General features: G+C 32.0%; 1 protein-coding gene across 5 annotated transcripts; it reads right to left on the bottom strand.

Moving 5' to 3' along the window:
• Positions 1-2,782: 2,782 nt before the first annotated feature.
• Positions 2,783-16,973, bottom strand: LOC123684440. 5 transcript variants are annotated; one of them, XM_045623709.1, is made up of 5 exons: positions 16,863-16,973; positions 14,497-14,699; positions 9,508-9,755; positions 6,663-8,140; positions 2,783-4,724 (listed from the first exon to the last, which is right to left on the bottom strand). In XM_045623709.1, exons 2-4 carry the CDS (start codon positions 14,520-14,522, stop codon positions 6,930-6,932), a joined length of 1,485 nt encoding a protein of 494 aa, XP_045479665.1. In that variant the 5' UTR covers positions 14,523-14,699; positions 16,863-16,973; the 3' UTR covers positions 2,783-4,724; positions 6,663-6,929. The 5 variants fall into 5 exon arrangements, with proteins under 5 accessions (XP_045479665.1, XP_045479664.1, XP_045479660.1 ...); XM_045623708.1 differs by lacking the exon at positions 16,863-16,973 and adding an exon at positions 15,804-15,937; XM_045623704.1 differs by lacking the exon at positions 16,863-16,973 and adding an exon at positions 15,780-15,879.
• Positions 16,974-17,184: the final 211 nt, after the last annotated feature.

The raw sequence follows: 17,184 nt of genomic DNA, 5'->3' as shown, positions 1-17,184 counted from the left end.
TTCTACAACTACCTATTAAAAAATTATATACCAGGTACCACTGAGGGAAGTCATGGAGGACAACTTCGTGAAAAGAATACAGAAGAAGGAAATGCTGCGAGTGATGTTTGTTTTACTGACAACATTTTAAGACGAAATCTCCAAATTGGAGCGTCTGTGTGGGCTAATGTTGACAGTTGAAAATTCGCAGAAACCAACGAAAACACAACAGTGTCATATATGCCAATGTTTCCACGTACAGAACAAATGAAGAGATGAACGGAAGTGCATCAATCACAGAAGTTCTCCGAAATATACCATCTGACATCAATCGGTTTCTTCGTTATCAAGGAAGTATCATCCTCATCATTATTGCATCCAGTGTTGGACATATGTCTCTCTTATTCTATTCGATTCTCCTCCGTTCTATTTTCTTCTTTATACAGGGTGTAGTATGAATAACATGGTTGACCATATCCAAGTGGTGAATACAGGTCATTCAGGAAAGTAGCTTGTTGTGTATTTTAAGACTTTTATATTTGGATATACAGGGTGATTCACGAAAGTTGACCTAAATTTCTGAAACCCATAACTTGGGAATAAGCAGTCCGATTTTGTTTAATTTTTATGGGTTTGTCCACTCCATGTATAGCTTCAAAACTTTTCATGTAATTTCAATATTTCCAGAGCAGTACTCAAATTGATGACTTTTTTCCTTCAGACTACGAAGTCTATATTTTCTTCACATTACTTCTTATTACAGGAATGTCGTTATTGCCAAGAAAAAGTACATTTTCCAGTGTAATGAATTCAATTTTTACTTTTAATCCTCAGCACCTACTGAGGGTTATATCTAACACGCTTCGTAAAATCACATAGGGTGATGATCAAACATAAACATAAGGAACAGAAGAGGAAACTGAAAGAGCAAAACAAGCAAGACCGCATAGAAGCTGAAAATGTAGATGACTTTGGAGAGAGTGAATCAGAGGACGATGTAGATTTATCTTGGATTCCTGATCCTGATAAAATTTATGGTTATAATGAGGAAGATAAATAAATAATTGTTGTAAATATTTTATACATATTGAGAATATATTGTTATAATGAAAAAAAAATATATATTGATTACGTATTGAAGGGTTACATGAAGTGAATGAACCCAAATAATTTGAACAAAATCGGACTGTTGATTTCCAAGTTATGGATATCAGAAATTTAGGCCAATTTTCTTAAATACCCTGTATCTTCGAAATTAACAGTTTTAGGTTGTACAAAAAGCTACTTATCTGAAGGGCCTGGATGACCTACATTCACCACTAGGCTATGGCCAACCACTCATGTAACACCCTGTATATAGTTTGTAAATAGGCTATAAGAGTTATTGTTCTCTGTTCATAGCTCTATGATTAACAAGACGATCTACACCGGTGTTCGACATAAAACTTGGTATCAGTTGTGAAAAGGCATTGCCTGTTAAAAATTGATGTAAAATATCGACAGAAGACGAAGCAGGTTAGAATTTCAAGCAAGCTATTATTGATGAATTAAGAACTGTTGAAAAAATCTTAAATGTATTACTTCAAACTCATTCAATTCAACATCAATGAGCCACAGGGTTCGTCGAAATGGAAAAATGTTCGAGATTTTCTGTCTTCTGTAGAAGCAGAAGCTATGGAAAAAGTCAAGATTGCTCTTCTGTTAAACATATTAGGAGAATCGAAAATCGAGAAAAATTTTGACGACAACGTTTACTCATATTTGTAATGTGAAAAAGAAAGGTTTGATAACGAGGTTTGAACCAAAAATTACTCGAAATGATAGAATTTTTTTAATTACCGATTCGATTGTTCTTACCTTATACAGAGTGTTCCTAAATTGGAGATACGAAGAAAAATAAGATAATCCTTGAATCATTTTGAGAATAAAATGTCCTATACATGTTTTACAGGGTGTTTCTTGTAGTCCTACTTTTTGTGATGCTAATAACAGTTTATCGAATCTTTATTAATCTCATCACAGATTACTGGATCCTGGATCTTCTGATAATTTGATTTTTTCTGAGGATTACTGAAGAATTGTTCGACAAGAACCAACAAAAAACCAAAAAGAGTAGTACTGGACCAGATTTCCTTTTCACAATTTTTCAAACTACCAGTGGTTCACCAAAAAAGAGTTCTGGTGGACGAAGCGGGCACTCTTCCAGAAAAAATATCACCCTGTAGATTTGCATTCAAAATGAGCATATCACATGATGAAATGTGTGTGATTGGAATATGTACGCCAAATTTAAATCAAATATTTTTTGAAGGGAAAATGCTATGAGAAAAAAACTTGAACTTTTACATCTGTATCGAAAACAAGTTGTTTGTTATATCAAGAGGTGATGCTACACCCCTTGAAATTTTACTCCATATCCCCCTTTTGTACGAGGACAAGAATGTGGCATATGTATTTGTTAGGTCTAAACAAGCATTAGGTCGTGCATGTGGAGTCTCTAGACCAGTGATAGCTTGTTCAGTGACTGCTCTTGAGGGTTCTCAACTAACACCCCACATCAAGACAATTTTCAATGAAATTGAAAGACTACTTATATAAAAATGTGTATATTTGTTATTTGTTATAGGACTTTATTTCTTAAAATGATCCGAGGAATCTGTCATTTTCGTTTGCAACTCCAATTTAGGAACACCCTGTATAGTCAATACAAAACTGATATCTTCACAAATGAATTGCAATTTGAATGTGATGAAATACATTACATCAATTGTTAAACACATCAGAGACCATTTTTCGATGCGAATAACTCTGTTCAGTTTTTTGATAACTGCAGTTTCAAAATTTTGTGTCGAAAATTATACAAAAAAAATAGGTGATCTTGCAGTGCAGAACATTGCCAAAATACCCAACAAATTTTCATGCCGAGTTGGCGAGTTTCAGGAGATCGTATCATCAGAAATCTTCATCTATATAAAATGACCGACAAAGATGAGATCAGAACAAATTAAATTGCTTATAATACATTCAACAGTTCTATGGTCTCCAATAGGCGCATAAAAACCTAAATATCAACTTTTTGCGTTTTTTTTTCACCTAAGTTTATTATATTATTAAATTATCATGGGTGACTGGTTAAATAGGGTGACTGGTGACAATGGCTCAGTGGAGATAGAATATGCTCCATAAGGATATTGGTTTCTGAGATATTGTATAGGGTGATTCATAAAAATGCTGAAACTATGAACTCCCATATCCTGGTTAAAATGGCAAATTTTTCGCTGATTTTTTACAAAGTTGTTACTATACGCATTCCCCATCAACTCACAACAAAAATTACAAAAATTGCGGAACCGTATCGAAAAATTTCAATTCACGGTTCAGGTGAAAAATATCACGGTATATGAGATAAAAAAAATCAAATAGGAATTGGAAAGAAGCGAAAAATATTGAGTGAAGATCAGGTTTTTGTTTGAATGGCTCAAATTCTGTATGGTTTTCATGTTGAAAGCGGAACACTACAATAATTTCATATTTCTCTTGATGAAAAAATATTTTCGACAGAACAATATATATATAATATAATAGAAATAATATATAAAATAAAACTCAATACAATATTTTCGACTCATTTCAATAACTCCCAGAACTCCTGTTTATTCTACTCAATTGAAAAATGTGGGACAATCATCAACCTGGTGTAATTCCAACAAAGTATTGTCTTCTACAAATAATAAATTAATTTCAAAAGGATATATTTTTCTATATATATATGTTCTAAGGTGGTGATTTGAGTTCTCCTTTTTCTAGGCGGCCAAACTTGAAAAAGAAAACATTATCTTATTCCAACAAGAATTTCTTCAATGCAAACAACAGAAGATTGAAGAAATTTTGATATGCAAAACTTAGCGGTTTATTACTCAATGTAAAGAGAATGTTTTTCTACTCTATTCGATACATTGTTCGATACTCTGTTCGATACATGTTGAGTAAGTTTAACCGACCAGAGGGGGTCTCATGTGCCCCCCTCAGAACCTGAACAAAAAAAAATGTCCTGATAATTATTCCAATATTTTGACTATACTTTGTTGAAAACATACCAGATGGATGATTGTTCCACATAGAATTCATACAAAATTTTTGCCATTCAAACAAAAACTTGATCTTGCGAATAGTAACAATCCTGTATAATATCAGCGAAAAATTTGCCATTTTTACTAAGATATGGGAGTTCATATCGTCAGCATTTTTTTTATGAATCACCCTATATGTCTGAAATCAATAACCTCATGGGACATTTTAACCCCCACTCCTCATTCATAATTTGAGGTCCTCTATCTCCACTGAGCCGTTGTCCCCCTGTATATGTATATAGTATAAAATTTCACCTAATAACTATTTTATCGACTCTGTTAGAATTGAATTGGATTGTAATTATCTGTTAGACATAAGTGCAGCTTATACAATAGTATGTTGATTTATACAAAGAAAAAAAGAAACATAAATATTCACAAAAACCAAAACTTACAAATAATGTATTATCCAGGATTTTGATCTGCATTTTTTTTAAACTACGTGCATGTATTATATCCAAATGCAATTGAAGCCCATTGTGGTCCATGACGAAATTATATCTATGATGCACTAGTTAATGGGATAACTGCCCAAAATTATTTGGATCACCCCAGTTCCATATCTACAACTTCATTACCATGGTGAACTATAAGTTCAGCGCATGAAAGGTTGATCTGTAAAAACATTAGTTGTGTAAATATTTTTCTAATTGATGGAATAAAATTCAAACTCAAGTATTAGGATATAGGTTATTCCAAATCCACTTTTCGATCAACGCATAATGGAAGAGTTATGAAAGTAATTCACAAAATTACCGCCAAATTTGTGAAAACAAATAATGAAGGTAAACAAAATAAATATAATATGAATGAAAGGGTATGAACTCAAGAGTAGCTAAATAAAACCGACAACTGTTTAAAGATAACTATCGCAGTCAATTAATTGAATGTTTACCAACAAAAAACATGCAATAATTCGGTCTAAAATTTTTATTTCATTCTCATTTTTTTGATCGATAAATTTTTGTGGTTATTGAGAATCGATAAAAAGACGTTTTCTCGAAATGCGACTACGACAAAAACATGTATAGGGTGTCCCAAATTCGTTGTCTAGTGAGAGGATCTCAGAACCTCTTAGAGCTAGAAAAAAATGAATGCCACATTTTCGGGCTCGATTTTTGAGAAAATTAATTAGGTGGAAACCGCAACCTCAAAGTTCAACTGTTTTCAAGTTATTCAAGGAATTTGGAAATTGGCGTGAAATGAAAAGTTCTCATAACTTTTTTATTCTTGGTGCTATTAACATGAAGCGAAAACATCCTACCGGCATTTTTTTTAGTTGAATCCATTGGTGTCATGATTTAATTTTTATTGCCATCAGTTTCGAAGTTATAATATAACACATCTAAAAGAGTAAAAATTTTCTTGAAACTACTTAATACCAGACTAAAAAATTCGTACCGATTTTCAGACTGGTAGAAAGAGATATATGAAAATGCTGAAAATTTCGCGTTTGCACATGCATATTACGAACCTATCATTTACCTGAAAAATTTAAATTTTGTAAGGAACCATCTACCGTCTAAATTGAAGCATGTTGGGAGTGGAACTTGAAATTGAATACTAAAAATTTTATTCATCGCAAAATTGATCATAATGCTTCCACTTCCTCCAGTATACTCCAATGCAAAGGATGAAATGAAGATGTAGAGAAATAATAGTTAGGAAAAACAACTTCGAGAACAAATTATAAAATACGAAAGGCATAAAAGAAACCTACTTATTGCATGAATAGAAGCAGAAAAAAGAGTAATTATTTTCTATAAAAAGGAAAACGCAAAGAGACAAGAAACAGGAACAGTCACAAGAAAAGACTAGATGTACTACAAAATTATTTTCTCAAGATAATACACGGTAAGCCAAAAATATTCCCAAGTAAACGACTCTATGAACTAGCCAAAGTACCCGATATTAGGCAGATATTTGCGCTGAAGATCATTATGAACATCTTTGAGGGAAAAATTCATATAAAAAAGAATGATCACCGATATCGTACCAGAGCAGCTGATAGAAATTTTGAAGGCCCAAGATCAAAGAAAAGGTTTGGTCAAGGATGCTGCGACTACATAGCCCCAAGACTGTACCCCTTAGTACCCGATGAAATATCTAAACTAAAAAATAAGAGATCTTTCAAACTAGAAATAAAAAAATGGATTATGAAATTTGATAGAACAAAATTACATGAAATAATTAATCAAAAAACTTTATAAAATACTCGATTTCGACATGAATACAAAATGGATTTGACACATACCCGGACTTGACAAAGAAAAAAAAGAAAAAAAACCGTTACATGATTTTTGATTTTCACAAATGCAGGCTCGTATCTACGATGGAGAACACGATTTATGGGAGTGTATATAATTAGAAAAACATATATTTTGTGGCAGAATTAAAGAAAAATATTTATGTTAGCACTGTGCACAGTTAATGTAAAAAATTAACTCTACAGTAGCTTAGAGTTTGTTTAATGTATTTATTTTCTTGAATAAACTCTCTTATTATTATTATTATTATTAACATAGAAAATCATAAAATGAATTAAGTACTCACAAAAAAAGATAGTCCATGGTTTGTTCATCAAGGTTTCAAGTATGCATTTGTAGACATCTTAGGGGCGATACCAAATAAACATTATTTCTTCAGTCATATGTAGATCACCATATCACAACAGTTTTGAATTGTCGCTTCAAATAAACTCGTTTCTTTCTTCTTTGTATTAATATATGTATAGATGAGAGAGTTATTTCATTTTTACATCTTTTTAAAATTATGACAAAATGATCATTCTCTTGGTATTCAACCCAAATCTATTCAGTTCTAGATATTAGCCATCTTAGCCAACAACTGTCTATGGAGTCGAAATATATAATATTTATCGAAATTATCAATTATATCTTCAATTATGAAAAGATTCAAAATCTCATGGAAATTTTCAACTAAGAAATCTGCAATTACACGTTTTGCTTCGTAAAGTTTGAATGCACTATCAATTTTCATATTCAAGTAATTTCTATAATATGGAAACATATCAATGCCCCTAGTCCTACGAACGTTAAAGCGGAAATCTGCATTTCGAAGTTTTCGGGCATTTTCATAATCATTATCAGTTAAGATATCGTAATATGTAATATTTGGAAAATCGATTACTGTTGATTCCTTCAATATATCCAAGGAAGCTACTGATATCGATGGCACCGCACTAAATTTATTTCTAAGTTGCGCTAAATCAGTTCTTGAGAGCGTCAAAGAATCGTACGTCATTTTTTGTAGTACAAGATGAGCAATTATGCTCTTAGTGGAATCTTCGCTATACATCAGTGCTAATCCTAGAGGAGTTTTGTTAGTTCTATTTGTCAATGTTAAATCTGAATTGTAGTACAACAGAGGAGCTACCAACTTTTCGTTTCTTTCAATAGCGAAGTGCAAAGGAGTTGCACCAGTATAGATAGTCTTTGCATTTATATCAATACCATGCTCTAATAACAGTTCCATAGCTTTTACTGCAAAGTATTTTTCATTTTTTGTATTCGAAACTATCATGTGAAGATAATTGTATCCATGAACATTCGTGAAATTTTTATCGCTACCATTGTCGAGCAATTTTGCAATATTTGATATTCTTTCTATTCCGAAATTTATGTGTAGAGATAAAGCGTTTTGGTGCCATCCGTCGCAGGCGTTCATCAACGGCTTGTAACGCAGTATTAGATCCAGGCACTCGCTATATTTTGAGAAAAATACTGTATGAATGGGTCTCCATTGATATGGTCCCCTGATGTTTATGTCACCGCCATACTCCAACAACATACGCAGTATGTCAGGTCTATCCATTATTATAGCTCGGTGCACTGCTGAGCGCTTACACCTATTTATCCTATTGGGACCTCCACCCATTTTCAGTATCTTCAAAACTATCTGCTCTCTTCCCGACTGAACAGCGTGTTGCAGAGCAGTGTTATTGTACCAATCCAAACCTAAGTTTATGTTATGCTTCAACTGGACCAGTAACCAATCAATTAGAAACGGATCTGGAAAGTTTGAATTTCAATTACCTACTCATTATGATTTGAAGTTATTGAATTATACTGACAAAGAAACTGCAACACCCAGAAGGAGCTGTTTGAATTTAATTTATTTTTTGGTATAACATAGAAAAAAACCAAGGGTTCAATACATTTTTTAATAATTTGTTTGTCCACCGCGTATATCTATACACTCCCCAACACGTCTCAGCATTGATGCAATAGAATGGTCTATTTCTTTTTGAGGTATACTATCCCGAGCTAACTGTACTTCATGTCTCAGAGCCGCCAATATGTTTCACCAAAAAAAAAATTCAAATTCATACAGCTCCTTCTGGATGTTGCAGTTTCTTTGTCAATTAGTATATATGAGCAATTCTGACGAAACTTCGATGTAGATAATCCCATCAAATTTGTATGAAAAAACCAAAAAGTCGAAAAGCGATAGCTTCAGGGGTTCTGGAGTTATGGCCGAAAGAAGACACAATTTAGTTTTTCAGTGCATCAGTTGAAGAATATCTTTTTTCGTCCATAACACCAGAACCCCCGAAGCTATCGCTTTGCGACCTTTTGGTTTTTTCATACAAATTTGATGGGATTTCTGTTTCTGTCAGAACTTAAAACACAATTTGATTTTTTGCAGTGCATCAGTTGAAGAATATCTTCTTTCGGCCATAACTTCAGAACGCATGAAATTATCGCTTTGCGACCTTCAGGTTTTTTCATGCAAATTTAATGGAACATTAAATTTGAAATTTCGGAGTAAAATGAACAAAACAATGAACTTCTGACTTAGCGCCCCCTATCGAAATCAGCAAAAACAAATTTATCATGAGTATATTATGTCCTCAATCAACAAGATATTATCTTTCAGATGAGATCTAATTTGCTCAAAAATGTTGAGCCAAACTGAAGTTACAGGCGTTTCAATCTGTCAGATTTCTCCCTTTCACCTACCCTTATTTGATGTCATAAAATCGAAAGTGACAATTCAAAAAGATAGAGAATTTTACAAGGATTACAGTGATGATATTTTTTCTTCAACTTCATATGAAACATTTTCGAGTAAAATTCATTTTTCTACTCGAAGGTAGCTATTACGCCCCCTAGCGGTAGCGGTATGAACTTCAAAACAACTTCCAGTGTGTTCTCTTGTACACTTTAGTGGTAACATTTTTTACCGCAAGTCTCTACGATGAGTGGATCCTGAGATATAGCCGCTTACCTCGCTTATTTGCCCACCTTGTACAGGGTTTAAAAGAAGATCATGAACTTGGACAACTCAAATTCATCAGAACTAAAGATTAATGTCTAAATGACATTAATAATGACAGTCATAACTGTCATGTGTTTAATAATAAAATATAACTTACTACCACGCTTGATAATGCATGCTGCAGCTGAAAGTCGTGTATTCGGATCAATCCAAAAAAGTTCTTTTCTGTTTCGCATCAAAAACTTGGCCAGTACTCTATTTTCAGCATACCTCATATCCATCTGAATAACTTCGATCAGGGAAGGATAAGGCTTCTCCTCTGTCTTGGGCTTTCTAACGGAACAACTGAATGCCTTAAGTCTCTCCAGTTCCGCATGGTCAAGTATGTCACTGATCAAAGTCTCACTAGAAAGTTAAGATAATAATAATTAATCGCCTCTATTGAAAGTTACATAAACATTGTGTTCGATAAAAAAAAACATAATTGTGATTACAATGATGCGGTGAAGTATAGCGTAGCTATTCAAACTGAACCACATCAAAGAAAAATATATAAAAAACAATTTAACCCACTCACTAAATTTTGATCATCTAATACTGAACACTAATAACCACACTTTCAGATTAAGTCAGGCATGTTGGACCACAAAATTTTGAGAACTGAGAATATATACAGGGTGTCCCGGGAAGAATGTGACAAACGAATACCATAAATTAAGGTCATCATGGAGGACCCCTATCAAGATGTTTCAATCGCCTGAGTGCCTTCGTTGGGGATATACAGGGTGATGTTCATCTTATGAGTGAAATTTTACAGTTCAATAACTCCTTAACTAATCGACCGAATAATTTCAACTTTTGAGGTTTTGCCACCCTTTCCAATCGCCTTCCTTCAGTATATCTGCTGAACTGAAAATATTTTATTTTCGATTAATTGTTTTCAAGATCAAATATTTTCAATTTATTTGCTGTTTTTGTTCTATTCTTTATCCAGCTTTTTGATTGAAAGTTTTCCTAAATAATTTGAGGAAAATTTAGGCGAGACATTCGTGAAGGGTGAAACAACTTCAATTTTCGAAATAATTCTACCGATAAATTCAAAATATCTTGAACTATGATATTTCTTTCATGAAGAAATGTTTATTGATCACCCTGAATAATGGCGCCAAGCAGAGATTTGAAATTTTTTATTATGAATTAATTCTTTGTTATTACGAAAACGAAAAAAAAATCATGATATCAACATACAGGGTGATTAAATATTCAAGAAAATAGAAAAGGTCTTAAATTTTCCTAGTCCGGATCTGATTTACTCGATTTCAGAAATATTGAAGGAAGGCGATAGTAAAGGGTGACAAAACTTCAAAATTTGCAATTATTCGGTCGATCAGTAAAAGAGTTATTGAACCGTGAAATTTCACTCATAAGATGAACATCACCCTGTATATCCCAAACGAAGGCACTCAGGCGATTGAAACCTCTTGATACGGGTCCTCCTTGATGACTTTAATTCATGGTATTCGTTTGTCGCATTCTTCCCGGGACACCCTGTATATTAAAAATTGAAATCAATCCATACCAGCAAAAAATAAAATATGCAGCAATAATCAAATAGAAAAATGTTGTATTACGCAATGCAACAAAAAAAATCATTGAGTAAAATTTTTATATAGGATTAATTATGAATAACGGATAAAGAAGAAAAATACCCACAAGAAAGTGATATCTGCACCGATACATGATACATAAATTGAATTCTAATACAAATACATGAAAAAAACGTTCCGCTTAATAAATTAATCACCTGACATGAGAACAAACATAATTTGTTTTCGGATGATGAACTGAAAACACAAAAAATATTCAAGCAATATCTTATGACAAATTGGAGCTCTTCTCATTAGAATTTGAATCAGATAAAATTGCATCCAAATCTGATCCCGATGTCAAAGAATATACTTTACAACTTTTACAATTCCTCACATAGTCCAGGTCTAAACATTCTTATATCTATAGGATGGCCACTTTTTTAATGGGATTGTATTGGTAACTTTTAAACCATAAGAGTTAGTAGGTCGGTCAAATGGAGAAAAAGTTGCATTCATTATCAAGCAGTTCAAACAAATCAAGATTATCAGGGCTGGTTATTGAGATATCATAAGAAAAGTAAATTATGTCATTTTGATTTTTCTTTTTTTCCCACTTTATTTCAAATATCATAAAAAATGTTACAGGAATTTTTTATTCAACAGTAAATTATCCTCAATTTGACGTAATCAGATTTCGTATCCAACGTTTCGTACTCTCTGGGCCACCCACAAACTCATTTTTTTCAATACGGACCTGCATATCTTATGACATTTTTCGAAATAACATTTAACGCTGAATTCAACGATATATCATACAATGTCATTCAAAGTTGATTTTTAGGTGATTTTGACCCTCATCCAAATTTAATGGTGTGTATGTAAGAAAAACAAGTCTATTAACGATATCAATGTTCTGACCCAAATTCAATCAAACCCAGAAAAAAAAATCGAGAACTGTGGCCAGTGAATGGAATTTTTCAAAAACTGCTGTTGATAAAATAGTCAAGAGACGCGAATACAATGATTTTAAATTTGAATACCAAGCCTTGCAAAAATTATATCGTAATGATCTCAAAATAAAGTTCGATTTTGTAATTTGTTTCAATGGAACAAATGACAAATACAACAATAGTGATACCTCGCGAGAAAATCGAGAATGTTTTGGAAGGTATTCAAGGAGACCAAACAAGCAAATGTATAAGAAGTATGGGTTCCAGAACCGTAAAGTGCATTTTACAAAATGGTGGACATTTCGAACACTTACTTCATTAATTTTCATTTACTTTCGAATAATAGTTTGATTTTTCTTTCATTAAATGATACTTTCGTTTAATTATTATGAATTGAAATATTTAAATGATTATTAAAAAAGAAGAACCAAGAAACCATTATACTGGTTTCTTGCTTTGATTCTAATATGTTCCATTTAGTTCAAGATGGGTAAGTTGATTTTCTTATCGAAATTTATTGCATATTGCATATTGCATGTTGTTAATTGAACTAAATAAAGGTAATACAGATCCGACCCAAAGAAAATTGGATAAGGGTCAAAATCTACTTTGAATGACATTGTATGATATATCGTTGAATTCAGCGTTAGAAGTTATTTCGAAAAATGTCATAAGATATGCAGGTCCGTATTGAAAAAAATGAGGTTTAGGTTGGCCCAGAGAGTACGAAACGTTGGATACGAAATCTGCTTACGTCAAATTGAGGATAATTCACTGTCGAATAAAAAATTCCTGTAACATTTTTTGATGATATTTGAAATAAAGTGGGAAAAAAAGAAAAATCAAAATGACATAATTTACTTTTCTTATGATATCTCAATAACCGGCCCTGATAATCTCGATTTGTTTGAACTGCTTGATAATGCTTCTATATGCATGCAACTTTTTCTCCATTTGACCGACCCTCTAACTCTTTTGGTTTGAAAGTTACCAATATAATCCCATTAAAAAAGTGGCCATCCTGTATATACTTCTTGAGAGCACATTTGAACAGTTTCAGTCTCTTCCTTGTTAAATCTTCCTCAATTTTATTTCATTCTTAGCCGAATCTTTCCTCGATAACAATAATTCGTTCCTTTGGGATTCCTGCATAAATGAATTATAGAACGATTTATTTTGTTTACTTTCTTTTTCAAGCGATGTCATTCGTATATGGATTGCTCGGTAATATCAACTACCTTATCTCCACATGTTGACGTTACCGTTTTTTTTTTAAGTTTTCATTGTTTACCTCAGGAATACCGAAAAAAATGACGTTTCGCTTTTTTACTGAAAATGGTCTAATTCTTCCTTTGTTTCTGTTAATTTTTCTGTAATTTGACATCGTATTTTATCCGAGGTTTTACCTTTCGAAAACTTTTTCTGCCAGGTTATTTGTCAAGTCTTTCGATGAAAGTTTGCTTGACCAACTCTTTAAATTCTGTTTTATTCCCACGAGTGAAACCAATTCCAATTAATACTCAATAATCGTAGTAAGAACAACAATATTCATAAATAAACAGATAAAATACAGCTGAGTGAATATTCAATCAATCAATTTTAACAGAGCCGTTAAATCACGTCTACTTGCTAGGTAACACACGAAACAAATGACATCAGATCATGCATTTCGTAATTGAAATCAAACATTTTTTTTTAATTGCAAGTGAATTCTCCGTATTTACTGTAAGGAGTGTTAAGAGGGAACTGATGAGTGCTTAGAGATTTTAGACTTTTTGACAAAGAAAAAATATAAAATTAATCTGAACAGATCTAAATGTTGAAATTTTGTTGATGAAAAGGAGAAAAATAGGTATAAGATTCTGTGTATAAAGTGGAAGTACATAAAGGTCCCTAATTATAATATGATCATTTCAATAAATAAGTTTGTGACCCTGGTAATGTAAGCTCGACTGGTCAGTTCTAAGGGAACTTTTCATTTCACCACCGTCAAACTCACTTTCGTCATTTTAGATTTAATTTATGGATGCGCGAATGTAATAAAATTAAGTTCATCTTATAGAGACATGATCTAGGATCTAGCAAGGAGAGATAACCATTGTGTACGATAAATTTATTATTTGTAGCCATCATTTTACTTCATGATATGAACCCGAATTCATTCTTGGCCACTCATTCGGAATTGGAAAATATAAAAATCATAAAAATTTTTGTCCGGCATAAAATTCTTTAATTCCACCCAGGAATTGGGCTTCTGATGTAGCCTATATTAACGAAAAATTGCTCCTTGCTAGATCTTTCATTTCTCTATAAGACGAACCTAATTTTAACATTCAAATATGATAATTGAAAAAAAAAATTGTGGTAGAGAAGAACGTGTGATGGAAATGACACAATAGAATGAGGTTATATTTTGTAGTCACAGAGCATGCGTTAAGAAAAGGATCCCTTTCTTGCCATGAAGGGCCACTATCGAGACTTTATGATGAAGGACACTTCAAAGCTTTCTTCAACCTTGGAATTAGTTCATGAAACAAGTTTCAAAAAGGGACTTTACTTACTTAAATTGAACTGGCCCTAAGCATAAGTGTACTTCCAAGTACTTACTGGTATATTGGTCGTGGTTCATCCATAATTCCTTGAATTCTTCAATTGTGGTAGGAATAGTCGTCTTAGTGCTTACGTCAGTGGCGTAGCGAAGATAGAAGCGCCCTGCAGCAGAATCAATTTTGGAACCCTTCTCAATCACCCCTTTATCGATTTTTGTAGCCTCAATGTCAATTTCATCACAATTTCCACACTAAATTAACCTATATAAAATATATGAAAAACTTTATTTTTCAAACCATTTTTTGAACCATTTCCCACTTATATAAATCAGAAACTAAATGAGCAATTAAATTTGCCGTAAACACAATAGAATACTGTGGAAATGAAGCACTCCTTTTGAAATTCTGAACTACATTTGTTTGTCTCATTTTCTGGTTTCTATTGTATAGTATTTTATTGTGCTCAAAGCAATTTGAATAAGTTTGGTAATTTCGATTCAATATTCTGAGCGGTAGTAAACTATATATTTAGAAACAGGAGAAAAAGTTTGAAAACAAACAGAGTGCATTTGAGAAACATCTTCTGGATTGAATAATTCCAAAAACTCTCTTCAAAACTTTGATACTGATATTTCAATTTTTTTTTTCAATTTCAATTCTTCAATAGAACAGACATTTGTATTTCATCCATTCCAATCATCAAATTCAACATCATATCAATATCCAGTCTAGGCACGGTGTCTAGACTTAAGCTTGTAAAGAATTGTTATTAATTATATTTTTATTTATAAAATAAAAATTTTTTCATTGAAGAAAAGATTAATTGAATACATTTCCTGTTGAAATATTATAAATAAAAGTTAATGAATATTTTCATAAATTGTATTTCCCTAATTTCTTATTAATTTATTTTCCAGGTATTCATTTTCTATTTTGGGTTCATGAAATGTAGATACCTTCATTCGAAATAAAATTTCAGTTCTAACAATTCCTCCATATGAAAAAAAATATTTATCTTCTATACCTACTGTTTTTTCCTAGCCATGGAGATAATAATAATTGACAATTTTTTTACTATATTTTGGACCTATAGGTACAATTTTACTATCAAAAGATAATTAGTCATTTTCAAAAACCGACGTAGAGTTTTAATGATTATAAAATCTGTCATTGCAATTAAATAAATTTTACGTATCTATTTGATTTTATTTGTCACTTCCGAGAAATTGATTCATCTCACCATTTGAATTATATTTTCTTTCATGAACCATAATCCATATCACTTGATAAATTATTAATTTCAGTTAACTTATGATATTGTCAAAAGAAATACATACGTACATAAAGAAGATTCAACAAACTCACTTTTTATTTTATTGTGAACTGAAAATCTCAGGAACCTTATGGTATTATTTTCGTCCGTCTCTACGCATAACGTCATGTGACTGCAAAACAGCAGATAAAACACATTATTTTCAACATTTTTTACATATAAGTGTCGCTCCTGAAATCGCCCACAATATTTATGAATATTTCTTGGCCTGTTGAATTTTCTTTGAAGTTGATGAAACGAAAATATGCCTAATTATGCGTTAGCAAATTGTACAAATCATAGTCGAAGGACGTAGGAAACAGATATCAAACACTTTCGATTTCAATAAAATGAAAATTTGACAAAAGACAATTTTGAAACAGAAAATGACAAGAAATTGATAAAAATTATCTATCAAATTGTTTTCATATCTTTATGCTGATTTGGAAGTAATTGCAATTTGGCACCACATAAAATTAGAAGCTTCTGTGAATTTCTCATAATTTTTGGTTTGTAAAAAATAATGTCTACATTGAAAAAAGGATGTAAAGAGAGTTGCTTCAAAACTACAAAACCAACATTTCACTTGTAATTTGCTGGTATCTTATTTTAATTTTTTGAAATAAATAGAAGAACTCAATGATAATTCAAGTTCATTCGTGAAACACAAAATATTTAAATACACTCCGCCAATAAATTAACGCATCACTAAAAATAAGGCAAAAGTTCAAGATACAATTTCGTCAGAACTACTTGTCCGATTTGAACGTTTTTTTTTTAATTATATTATTTTTCACTCAAGAAGCTGGTCCGAAAGTGGTGAAACAAGATATCACCTTATTTTTTGAATGAGAATTTCCAATTTTCATGGAATAAATGTCTTTATTTCACCAGAAATCTCAAGGGGAAGTTCACCCAAAGTTGCTCTACCACTTAACCCTTTTAGTCTACAAAAGATACATTCGAACATAATTCAATCAATAAGAAACAAAAATAAAAGTACAAAGGAATTAAGACAACAACAACAAAATTTATATAAGCAAGCACAATTCGCACATACACTCAAGAAAATACACTGAAGATATAAGATCTGATCTTCCTCTTAAACCTACTTGGATCTAACATTTTATACTCATCAGAAACACCATTGTAAAGCCTGTAAATATTGTAACTGAAACTTTTCTTAGAACACGATCCTGCGCTGAGGACACTATAATATACGTTCAGGACTCATTGATATTATGAACGTCAATTTTGTATATTAATTATCGTAGAGATTCTTATTCGTATCTATTACGAAATACCCCACATGTCATCATTTATCTGCTTTTTATCTACTTTCATACTTAAAACCTCCTAATATGATTTAAGGATAATCCAAATCCAAGAATCCATCAAAATATTTAGCACATTAAAAAATACATACTTCGTTCA

Source organism: Harmonia axyridis, chromosome 7 (assembly GCF_914767665.1).
Source record: "Harmonia axyridis chromosome 7, icHarAxyr1.1, whole genome shotgun sequence".
NCBI lineage: Eukaryota > Metazoa > Arthropoda > Insecta > Coleoptera > Coccinellidae > Harmonia > Harmonia axyridis.
The sequence above is the reverse complement of the archived record's forward strand: the minus strand, read 5'-3'. Positions and strand labels throughout refer to the sequence as shown.

Bases quoted from the DNA above. Each gene is read 5' to 3' on its own strand.
- LOC123684440 (XM_045623709.1), bottom strand. From the start codon at position 14,522: ATGGATGAACCACGACCAATATACCA. The intron at 9,756-14,496 runs GTAAGTACTTGG...TTAACTTTCTAG, and splicing joins GAACCACGACCAATATACCA to TGAGACTTTGATCAGTGACA. The intron at 8,141-9,507 runs GTAAGTTATATT...CAAACTTTCCAG, and splicing joins ATGCATTATCAAGCGTGGTA to ATCCGTTTCTAATTGATTGG.